General features: G+C 46.5%; 2 protein-coding genes and 1 long non-coding RNA gene across 3 annotated transcripts in view; 1 reads left to right on the top strand and 2 right to left on the bottom strand.

Moving 5' to 3' along the window:
• The window catches only part of pmepa1 (prostate transmembrane protein, androgen induced 1), a 16,783-nt gene extending 12,210 nt beyond the window's left edge, over positions 1 to 4,573 (bottom strand). Inside the window, 1 exon segment of the mRNA XM_008321195.3 lies at positions 4,088 to 4,573. Coding sequence (XP_008319417.1) covers positions 4,088 to 4,184 — 97 coding nt within the window. The 5' untranslated portion in view covers positions 4,185 to 4,573.
• Positions 4,574 to 6,476: 1,903 nt separating this feature from the next.
• Positions 6,477 to 11,644, bottom strand: LOC107989258 (uncharacterized). The gene is made up of 3 exons (XR_001760786.2): positions 11,605 to 11,644; positions 9,098 to 9,157; positions 6,477 to 7,041 (listed from the first exon to the last, which is right to left on the bottom strand). It is a non-coding gene; the product is annotated as an uncharacterized LOC107989258 (long non-coding RNA).
• A 30-nt stretch (positions 11,645 to 11,674) lies between these two features.
• Positions 11,675 to 12,111, top strand: part of ccndbp1 (cyclin D-type binding-protein 1) — a 7,682-nt gene continuing 7,245 nt past the window's right edge. Inside the window, exons 1-2 of the mRNA XM_008321196.3 lie at positions 11,675 to 11,816; positions 12,026 to 12,087. Of these exons, the coding sequence (XP_008319418.1) occupies positions 11,729 to 11,816; positions 12,026 to 12,087 (150 nt within the window). The 5' untranslated portion in view covers positions 11,675 to 11,728. The remainder of the gene's footprint in view (positions 11,817 to 12,025; positions 12,088 to 12,111) is intronic.

Genomic DNA, 12,111 nt, shown 5'->3' with positions numbered 1-12,111 from the left:
GCGGCGGGGTGGGAGGAGGTGAGGGGGGGGGGGGGGGGGGGGGTCAGAAGGGGACAAACGCAGCCAACTGTCCCCCAGGACAGACCGATATTTTCTTCAGTTAAAGCTGTTGAAATATTTATATTTCAAACGTCTGTTTCTGTGTACCACCTCTCCAAATATACCTGTATTTCAAAGTATTTTCTTCCGTGCTGTTAAATCACTTGTCTTGGCTTGACTTTTTCTCTGTAAGTCATACTAAAGCACTAATGACAGTAGAAAAGAAAAGTCATGTCACTGGAAAAGACAGCGGTGAAAACAGCCACTACTAAAAATATCTGAATTTTTTTTTTTCCTTATTAAAAAAAGTGATACGAAATCTTGAGATCGTCTGATCCGAGCCCGATTTCGGCCTAAAGATCTCGACGTCAGTTCAAACTGTGTTTGTTTTTTCCGCCACCGTTTGGTCCAGCCCAGACACGACCCTCAGGTTCACAGACATCAGAGAGCGCAACTGAGGCTTCGCTCCAGCACCTGCACCGATCCTGGCTACCGACTGTTGAATACGACTAAGACTGTGTGTCGGGCCAGCGAGAGCTCAACAGAACCATAACTCCTGACTCGGGAGCTTGTCCCTGCAGACACAGACAACAATCAGGGCATTTAGGAAAACCGACTGCCCCGCAGACATGGTTCCTCATGGTTCCTCAGACTAATTAATGGAGAAAAAAAAAACAAAAAACAACGGAGACGATCACAGACCACGTCAGGCAGACCTGGTCTTATTTATAGCGCCGGCGCCGGCGCCTCCCTGGTGTGGATGCATTCACGCGAATATATACAGGCCTGGTCTGGACTTCAGACTAATTAATGGGACCGTACAGGTCTAGGAGTCTACGCGGGCCTCAGCTGCACAACATCTTATATGTAGATCACACGCAGCGACGACAGACACACGAGAGCAGGAACGATCCCCCCTCTGAAACGACGGCGACCTTGACCTCCGACCTCCAACGTGCATAGTGCTGCATACATCTACATATGCATGTCTTTAATTGTGTGTGTGTGTGTGTGTCACGCGGCCTCTCCCAAATAAACTTAAAAAGTCTTCGTCTTCACTGAAATGATTGACAGCTCTGTTGTACCGTGTGTAAAAAATATTAGGAAAACAGATTAGAAATATTCTGTTTTCCTGCCGTTTGGATGGCTAATCTCGACACGCTCTGCGTTGACAGCGTTGACAGTCAGGAGCGAGAGAGAGAGAGAGTTCTCTTTGTGATGAATCAGTTCAGAGGTTCACTTACGGCCAATCAAATCAAAGCAACAAAAAAAAAAACAAAAACAAATGCAGTTTACCGGAAGCAACAAAACTAAGAGTGGAACCCCACGAGTTACACCAAAAACATGGATGTTGTGGTGTATGTTCTTAACATTTTTACCACAAACAGAACCGGCCTGGCTAACACAACTACACATCACATGGCCTTGGACCAATCAAAACAGAGCTCCAGCAAAAGCCGCGTTATTTCAGTTCAGTGTTGAAAACGTGTCTCTGTGCATGTGTATGAGTGTGTGTGTGTGTGTGTCTCAGATGTGATCTGCTGCTCCGACACGTCCTCTCTGATCAGACAGTTTGATGACGATGACGACCCCTGACCTCACCGGAACAGTTACAAACACCAGGGCCTTTTTATGAACAAAACTAAAATCTGGTAAACATACAGTCTATGGGTGAGGGGGTCAAAAGGTCAGACAGATTTTCATCGGCGTGCAGACAGAACGCACTTCCTGCTGCTGACGACGCAACAGTCACATCCTGTACGCTAACGGCTCTCTGCTCAAGCGCAACGAACGCGCCGCGCTAATGCTCCAGGTAACATTCCTGCCGCTCTGAAAACACCACGGAGGTTGTGACGTTAAGGCGAGCAGACGTTTAGTCACAAATGAGCGCGCACGGAGTCGGTGGTAAGAAATGATTCTGAGGAACTGTGACCGGGAATGACTTCACCCGACACAGAGAGAGAGAGAGAGAGAGAGAGAGAGAGAGAGAGGAAGAGAGAGAGAGAGGAAGAACAAACCCCATGAGTAAGGCTGATATCATGTGCTTTGACTGGAGATGTCTGCCACAGACATGTGTTTAATAGGCTTCCAGGACAAATTCTGCTCTCAAGTCATCATTGCTGAAGAACGTGAGGAGAAATTGCGAGACTGGATGTTTGAAGTGTAGAAGAGCAGGTACATTGAACTACAACAAACGGAGACAAAGGGACGGAAGAAACACAAGAGAGCAACCGAAGTGTCACCACGCCGTTATTATCTGACAGCTCATCTCCCGGACTGAGTCTCAGAGCCCTTTGTGTCGTTGTTTAGGGTTTGTTTTTTTTTTTTTTTGGGCCTCCGATTCTTCATGTCAATGATCATTTCTGTCAACATTCCTTTCCACGTCAACTTTTCAGGTTCTTTCTTTTCTACTTTTCCTCCTCCTTCCTGCTCCAACAGCCCTAAAAGTTCAAACCTTCTCCTTCCTCCTCCTCCTCCTCCTCCGTCCGTCCTCTTTTCTTCCTCTGCGGCCTCCCTCCTGTGGTTGGTCCGTTTCCCCTCCGTCTGGCTGCGCAGACTAAACATCACGTCTGTCTCTCAGACTGCATTCTTATTTTATTTCGCGGCTCGCCGTTCCGAGTTCAGAGAAGCTGTTTTTGCGCTGTGGCATCAAAGAGACATGTGGAAGTTGTTTCTGCTCTGAGCACGGTCAACGCGGTGTCTTTGAAGTCTGACCACAGACACAAAAACCAGAGAGGTTTTCCATCCCTGAAGTACAGTACAGTACTCTGGTCCTGGTCTAGACCTTTGGACAAAAAGGGGCTTTCTTTCACGGGGGGGTCACAGCCTGGAGGAACAGTGAGGACAGGTCAACGAGAAGATGACATTAGAGTCCACTGGACTCCTGGACGTGAGCTTCAGTGAACAGTGGGTTCTGTGGTCGAACTGGACCATTTAACCATTTAACTAAATTTAAATTTAAATTTAATTAATTTAAATTTAAATGTTTGGACCATTTAACTAAAGTCATTGTCTTTGTCTCCAGTCAACACAAGAACATGAGGTGGGGTCTTACACTTGAATCATGTGGAAATACTGGAGCTCAACGGGGGTCTTGCACTCGAATCATGTGGAAATACTGGAGCTCAACTTGTACCACGACAACAACCATTCCCGAGAAGAGACATTAGTGTTTATACCAATAATAGCTACACACACACACACACACACACGCCTAAACCACAGACACAACACACAGACGAAAACACACACACACACAGACACAGACACACACGCCACTTTTTTTTGTCGGCTCCGTGCACGCGGGCTCGTGCACGCTGGCAGACAGACGGCGAGACAGACGTCTGGCTATTCTCGACATGACGAAGCAGCGACATAACCTCCACCTTTCCCCCCCCCCCCCCTTCTCTGCTCCCAGCTCCCACGGTTCTCCGCAGTAACTTCGCCACACTTTATCCGTACTTTAAGCTCCGTTTTGCGGTACAAACCACACCAGAACCCCCCCGGGTTTTTTTTCCCCCCTCTCCCAGTGAAGTGAGTGCTGAGCGAAAAAAAAAAATCGACAACAGCACGCCGAGCTGAAAGCCCCAGAAATCCCATCGTATTTGTCAAAGTTATCGGCCGGCGTCCAACAGTTAGCTCAGAACACACAGTCAATCACACACACACACAAAAAAAACCCCCTACGACAGCGACGGCTTCTCTGCTCTTTGGCTCCGGTTCGAAGAAACTGGAAGGATATGGTTTAGGTCAAGTTCAAAATCAAACTTAACGTCAGACTACGGTGTGTACAGGACGCGGGACGACAGTGTTTGTTAGTAAAAGGAAGATATAGGCACAAATACACAGGAGTTCGGAGTTGTAACGTACTAAAAGAAACGTTAAAAAATATCATGACGTCGTAGCAGGTAGACCCAGCAAAGACCGATAAAACAGTGTACACGGCGAGGACCGACAGCGTTAGAACACGCTCAACTGTTGTTCAAAAGCACACACACACACGGCTTTGACACGGACATTAAGACAGACAGAGATGAAGCGGACTTACTGATCTCCATGCTCTGGAGGGAGGTGAATCTCTGGCAGTTACAAGTACAGGAGACATTTGCGGCCGTGGTGTTTAAAACACCCATCAAGTTGAACATTTAAAGTCCCCGAGGAGCAGACATGGAAATACTCCGAAGGAGACTCAGACAGAGGAGCAGGGAGGGTGACGTGAGGAGTGGAGAGGAGAGGAGAGGAGAGGGGCACCGACCAAACTCCAGTCACAAATTCACCGCTTCTCTCTCTCTCTCTCTCTCTGTCTCTCTCTCTCCAGCCTCCCCTCCTTCCTCTTTGCTCAGTCCGCCGCTTCTCTTCTATCTCTCTCTCTCTCTCTCTCTATCTATCTATCTTTGAGCCGTTAAATAGTATTCCGCTAAAACGTAGTTCGGCCACTTTTAAAGTTCGTCACAATTCAGACTTCGTGTGATTCCGCCGAGTGACCGAAGACTAAACTGGACATTTGGGTCTCCTCCTTCCTTCTCTCTCTCTCTCTCTCCCTCTCTCCCTCCCTCTCTCTCTTGGTCTCTTTCTCTAGGGAGAAGTGACACACAAACACACACTCACTCCCTCTCCATCCGTTCTCTCACACCCCTCTCCCTGTCTGTCGCACTGTCTGTGTCTGATGTCAAGTTTGCAATTGTCTTCACACACTTCATCCGGAACATTGGGATGTTCTTCTGTTCTCCGTGCGCGCGCCTATGTGCGTGCGTGTGCGTGGATGGATTATTATTTTAAAGTTAGACCTAAATATATATATATATATATATATGATTGGGAATCAGTGCGGTGTCATGAACAGTAACCGTTCTGCATCTCTCTCTCTCTCTCTCTCTGTGTGTCTGCAGTGGATCAACTGAACCAGACAGATTGCGTCACTTCCCTGATTGACAGCCTCCAGGGACCAGTGAAGCCAGACTGCGGTGTCCTGTCTGATCTGAGTCTACTTTTTTTTTAATGAGGTCAGCTGAAGTTTACAGCAGGATGTTTTGCCTCCAACACATCATTTGTACACGTGTTAACTGATCAACCAGATGACTCACCGACAGGTTAGTAGATGTCACGCACTGGTCTGTTAAATGTGTGCTTTCAGGCCAGTCCAGCAGAATTTCAGACGCATCCATGAACTTAGTGAACTTCAGGAATCCACAGCCGAGGGAGTGAAACCAGCACAACCATGCTGAGGCTGGGATTCAAACCAGCACCCCTTAGGGTAACAAAGCAGATGTAGCAGTGAGAACGTTCTGCTGAGAACACAAACAAAACCACAACGTGAATGATGATGATTAATAACCAGGTGACCACTGTGTTTGTGACTCACACACAGGGTGGTTGTCAGGGTGCTTGAATAGTTCAGAATGGAGAGAAAAGAAAGTAAGATTCCATCTCCCCTTATCTGGCTTTATTTATTGATTAACTTGTTCATTAACTAATCCTTATTTATATTCACGAAATATTTATTTATTTTTACTAATCCTTAACTTAATGACTGTTATTGTTGTTGTTTTTTCATTCGTCAAATTTTAGAGTCCAAAGTCAAGGTTTGCATGTTTAGCATTAATTGTTACAGTTACGTTATTTTAAAAAATATATGTTTCCTGCAGAAAAAGCACATTTAAATTCAAATTATTAAAATAAAAATGTATTTTCAAACAGGCCGGAAATTAAAATGTCAAATTCGGGGAATCAACGGCGTAAAGTGAATTAACGTCTCTGGTGACCTCTGCTGGACTTCAGCAGTACTGCCCTTTGCTTCCATTATAACTGTTATCGTCAGGTGAAGGCTGAGATATAATGAGACGATGATTTAGTTCTATCACACACTGGTTTATTTACAGCTTCGTTCTGTAGTGAACACACTTATAAAATGCCCTGCTGAGATGAAAGTAAGTTATAAAAAAAAGTCTTCAGTTGGATCTGAACCTTCTCTAAAAGGATTCTTCTGACAGCCGCTGGTCCATTTAGGGATTTGACCAACAGCAGACTCCACGCCTTAACATCTAAGAGTCAGGACCACACGTCAATTTTCTTGGATCCAAATTCAAAACGATGTCAGACCAGAGAGCTGCAGACTGCGCCTGAGTTCTCCTCCCCTACTCCTCTCCCTCTCCTTCATCCTCCTAATCCTCCTTATTTTTCGTCTTATTTCTCTCCTTCTCAGTCTCCTACAGCAGGTGGCATCAGCTTCTTCTTCTTTTTTTTTTTTTTTTTCAAATTTTAAATCTTAAGTCTTTGTATTTTAGTCGTCTTTGTCTCTACAGGTTCTGAAGTTCAAAGCGGATTTAAATGAGGACAAGTTTCTTTATTGCAGCGATTTTAAAATGTCACCGAAGAAAAAGGCAAACAAAAAAAAAAACCAAAAAAAAAAAACCATCCAGCCGTCGGGAAGCATTCCTCTGTTGATATTTTTCAGCACTGACCTTGAATTCTCTTCTAAGTGTTCACCTTAGGTCCGAGTTGAGAACAAAGTAGGAGGAGCGGAAACGATTTTTAATGAGGATAATGTATTATATTATTAATTAATTGATAATTACATAATAATAATCTGCAATAAGTCGGTCTTAACACACGGGGCAGTGGTGCCTTGGTGGTTAGGGAAGCCGACATGGGTCCGGAAGGCTTCGGGTTCGAGTCTTAAAGCTAGCCCCATACCCCACCCCAGTCCCCCATTGTCTTAACTTAACTCCTGTTCTCAATGGAGTTGGTGAGTCACTGGTGAGTCGAGCGCTTTTTGTGCTTTTCCCGCACACCTCTGTCTGAGAAGATTCCCTTTTGTGTCAGTCTTCGGTACGTCTGGATAAAGGTTCATTAAGGTCTGCGAAAGTCATGGGTACACCGGTCGTCTTTCCGAATGTTACGCGAGTGCATCGCACCTCAACCGCTGACGTTTTCATGTAGGTGTCTTTGGTTCCTCTCTAGGTTTTTGTCCTCCCTCTTCCTCTGCATTTTCGCACACAAACCCTGAGAAATTTACATCTGTTATGCTGACGCAGAGCAGAGACAGTCAGACAGACAGACAGTCAGACAGTCAGACAGTCAGACAGACAGTCAGACCGACAGACAGACAGTCAGACAGTCAGACAGTCAGACAGACAGGCAGTCAGACAGACAGTCAGACAGTCAGTCAGACAGACAGACAGTCAGACAGGCAGACAGACAGACAGACAGACAGTCAGACAGACAGTCAGTCAGACAGTCAGACAGTCAGACAGTCAGTCAGACAGTCAGACAGACAGACAGGCAGACAGACAGTCAGACAGACAGACAGACAGACAGCCAGACAGACAGACAGTCAGACAGACAGTCAGACCGACAGACAGACAGTCAGACAGTCAGACAGTCAGACAGTCAGACAGTCAGTCAGACAGACAGACAGTCAGACAGCCAGACAGACAGTCAGACAGTCAGACAGAGAGACAGTCAGACAGACAGACAGTCAGACAGGCAGACAGACAGACAGTCAGACAGTCAGACAGTCAGACAGACAGGCAGTCAGACAGACAGACAGTCAGACAGTCAGTCAGACAGTCAGACAGACAGGCAGTCAGACAGACAGTCAGACAGTCAGACAGGCAGACAGACAGACAGACAGACAGACAGCCAGACAGACAGACAGTCAGACAGTCAGACAGTCAGTCAGACAGACAGACAGTCAGTCAGACAGTCAGACAGTCAGACAGTCAGTCAGACAGACAGTCAGACAGACAGATAGACAGTCAGACAGCCAGACAGTCAGACAGACAGTCAGACAGTCAGTCAGACAGACAGTCAGACAGACAGTCAGACCGACAGACAGACAGTCAGACAGTCAGACAGAGAGACAGTCAGACAGACAGACAGTCAGACAGTCAGACAGTCAGTCAGACAGACAGTCAGACAGACAGATAGACAGTCAGACAGCCAGACAGTCAGACAGACAGTCAGACAGGCAGACAGACAGACAGACAGACAGACAGACGGTCAGACAGACAGACAGTCAGACAGACAGACAGCCAGACAGACAGTCAGACAGTCAGACAGACAGTCAGACCGACAGACAGACAGTCAGACAGTCAGACAGACAAACAGTCAGACAGACAGTCAGACAGGCAGACAGACAGACAGACAGACAGTCAGACAGGCAGACAGACAGACAGTCAGACAGTCAGACAGACAGACAGTCAGACAGCCAGGCTCCACAGGTGTGTGTTTTTACAGTCGTAGTTAACACACAGTAACGAAACAGCACAGACGGGTGCGAGCTCCACACACCCAGCCTCAAACGTCTGTCCCGCCGTCTTTTCACCGGGACCTGACTTTCACGAGTCAGCCGATGAAAGAGTTTTTAATGAGACTGTGTTCTCTGTGATCTGTCCGAACACCGCCGCCCGCTGCGTACGTTGTACGTATGTTTCTGTACCGTTGATCAGACCTGTGTCTTTTAGGTCGCACGACAGAACAAACTCGACTTGGACATTTGACCAGAATCTCTGCATTAGGATATTAGGCATACGCACGCACACACACACACACAGACTGTCACCCTGCTGCAGCTGTGTGAGGTAATGTCTGGCTCTGTGTAAACCACTGCAAAAACTCTTTCTTTTCACCCCCCCCCCCCCCCCCCCCCCCCCTCCCAAGACTCCTGTCTCTCTCTCTCTCTTTCTCTCTCTCTCTCTCTCTCCCGTCTACTGTCATTATCTCACCCATACCCTCTATCTGGCCACCCACCCTAATCTCCCTCTCCTTGCCTCTCTCTCTCTCTCTCTCTGTCTACTCTTGTCTCTTACAAGCTTGCCCACCCTCTTTTCCTTTCCCCCGCTGCCGTATGAGACAAGGTGCAGTAGACTATTAAAAATGTCCTCTGATGGACATGGAGTGTACAAACAGTCAGTCAGAGTTCGGCAAAGAAGGAAAGGGAAGTTCAACAGACAAACAAATCTACAGAGAGACGGACGCAGGTCACCGGACGGACCAGGGGAACATGATTGGACGAGGACTGATTTCGACTATAGATTATGGATCACAGTTTTCTGACCCCGGGCCTGGCCTCTGTGTTGGTGGATGCGGAGGCAGAGGCAGTTCGTGGTGACAAATCCTGTTAACATCAAAACAAGAGCAGAGGGGAAAAAGAGCAGACGCATTAAAGAGGGAGAGAGAAAGTCAAACCTGCGGTAACCACCAACACACACCAGTGTGTGTGTGTGTGTGGCTGCGGTAACCACCAACACACACCAATGTGTGATGATGTCACTGCATAATCAGCCTAATCTGATTAGAGTGTGACAGGTTTTTATTGCCTTCCATTTTTTTTCCCTGTCTGTCTCTCTGTCTGTGTGAAGACAGACCTGGTCTCTGTCTTCCGTCTCTGTGAAGGGTGAAGACATTCTCAGAGACCCTCGGTGACCCCTGTGAATGATAAGCAAACCCCGTTTCTCTGTCCCAGCTGTGGACATGTCCTTCTGTACAGTAACGAGGGACAGGGATTATTTTACTCTACAACAGTGGTTCTCAATTATTTTCTGCCAAGACCTGCTCCCTTGGGGACAGAAATGTTTTCAACCCCCCCCCCTGTCCGTCCGTCCGTCCGACCCACACTCCCGTGAATTGAAATACTATTGAGAACCTGATAACATGTATATTTTTATCCGCACAAACCACTGTATGAGTTGCTGCCCCCTAGTGGCTGGAGGCTTGTTATCATTTAAGCATTACAGCAGTGGTACATTTATGTCCAGCGTGCCATATTCCATTGAAAGCCCCTCAGACCCCCACCCCCACCACCACACTGCGCCGTCCCCCAGGGAGTCTTGCCCCACTATTTGAGAAGCACTGCTCGACAACAACACACCTGGTCCTCGCACGCTTGTCTGCTGTCACTATGTGTCTTACTGTTTGTGTATCTCTGTCTGTCTAATTGTTTGTCACACTGGCTGTCTGATTGTTTGTCTCACTGTCTGTTTGTCTGTCTGTTTGTCTCACTGTCTGTCTGATTGTTTGTCTCTCTGTCTGTCTGATTGTTTGCCTCACTGTCTGTCTGATTGTCTTTCTGTCTGTCTGATGGTTTGTCTTTCTGATGATTTGTCTCACCGTCTGATTGTTTGTCTCACTGTCTGTCTGATTGTTTGCCTCACTGTCTTTCTGTCTGACATACTGATTATTTGTCTCACCATCTGATTGTTTGCCTCACAGTCTGTCTGATTGTCTGTCTCACTGTCCGTCTGATTGTCTTTCTGTCTGTCCTTCTGATGGTTTGTCTCACCATCTGATTGTTTGTCTCACAGTCTGTCTGATTGTTTGTCTCACTGTCTGTCTGATTGTCTTTTTGTCTGTCGGTCCTTCTGATGGTTTGTCGTTCTGATGGTTTGTCTCACCGTCTGATTGTTTGTCTCACCGTCTGTCTGATTGTCTTTCTGTCTGTTCTTCTGATGGTTTGTCTCACTGTCTGTCTGATTGTCTTTCTGTCTGTCTGTCCTTCTGATGGTTCGTCGTTCTGATGATTTGTCTCACCGTCTGCTTGTTTGTTCCTCCTTTTTTCCTTCATTTTCTTTGTGTTGTTCATCACTTTTAATCCCCAGCCCATTTGAATATGTTGTTTTTTCCTCCCTCAGACTTACACCCCTCTCTCTTTCACACTCTCTGTCTGACACCCCCTCCCTCCCATCCTCCCCCCCCCCCTTCATGCTTCATCTCCCCCTCGCTTGCCCTTATTATTTCGTATAATCGGTTGTCTAGACAGTGACTCCTCACACGGATCACACCTGAGAGAACACTGAGGGGGGAGAGTCGGGGAGAAAGAACAGAGAGACCGAGGAGGAAATTAGATATAAGGGAGGAGGAGAAGAGATGATAAAGTAATTTGGTTTGGCTCTCCTCCTCCACCTCTCTATGCTGAGAGGAAAAGCTGTGAGCCAGGAGGAGAGTGGAGCGGGGGTGTTGACAGTACTGAAATAAAAGAGCGAGGAGAGGGAGACACGACACAGAAGGAACAAGGGCTACAACAACACCTAAACACAGGTGGGGGGGTGTTCAGGTGAAGACTTCATTCATCCTCAGCCCCTATACTGCTGCCGTATGATTACCGTACACACTGGTCACACTTCACCCCAGGTGTATGACCTCACAGTCTTCTTCTGTCATATTCTTGGTTCAATGTTGTTGCGTTCAATCATGCTGCTTTGTTTCTGCAGATGCACGTGATGCTAAAGCTGCTAAGTCTTTTGTCAGCGACACCCTTCTTCTTCTTCTTCTTATTATTATTATTTTTATAAGGTGTTAGAGCCAGTGAAACACAACAATGCACAAACAAACGCACTTTCGGCGCACACACTAAGACGAAGCCCAGAGCAGCGTCCACTGACAGCAGCAGAAAGACAACCGTGGACAACAGTGCCCTCATTTGGTTCTTCCTTCTACTGCATCCATATTGTTATTAATTGTAATCATTCCGGTTGTCTAATCGGAGAAAACATTATGTCATTATTGTTTAAAACTAATACATTTCTAAAATTCGGTTATGTAAGAAAAATAAGATAGATACTGTACCGCCGCTTTCCTGTCCGACTGTGCTTCCTTCAAGGTTGTCCGGAGTCAAACTACTTCCTCTACCTTCCCAACGTTCCACAACACGCATGTGTCGGCGCAAACGGGAGAACTTCTGGATCCCAAGATGAGCGTCGATAACTGTGACGGGAACGTGTCTGTGCCTTTACGGAACCTGCTCAACTCAGTCCAGTGCATCAGAGACCGGGTCAGAGGTAAACAAGACACACGAGCGATGACGTAAGATTAAATTTGTAGCCGCGCACGACAAGCTAACGTTAGCATTACATTTTCGTCGTTGTGTTTATAGAAATATAATGGGGTAATAATAAATAATAATAATTAATAATATTAATAATAATAATAATAAAGTACTTTAGTAATACCTTGATGTTTTTAACCACATCTTTATGTATGTTCACAGATGGGGAGTCCAATGAGTCACACGGAGAGTTAAATCTCTCCAACTTCTGGGACACTCTGAGTTGAGTTTGTTCTTTTTTTTTTTTT

Source organism: Cynoglossus semilaevis, chromosome 11 (assembly GCF_000523025.1).
Source record: "Cynoglossus semilaevis isolate Cse_v1.0 chromosome 11, Cse_v1.0, whole genome shotgun sequence".
NCBI classification, from domain to species: Eukaryota; Metazoa; Chordata; class Actinopteri; order Pleuronectiformes; family Cynoglossidae; genus Cynoglossus; species Cynoglossus semilaevis.
Note: the sequence above shows the minus strand (reverse complement) of the source record. Positions and strands in the feature narration are given on the sequence as shown.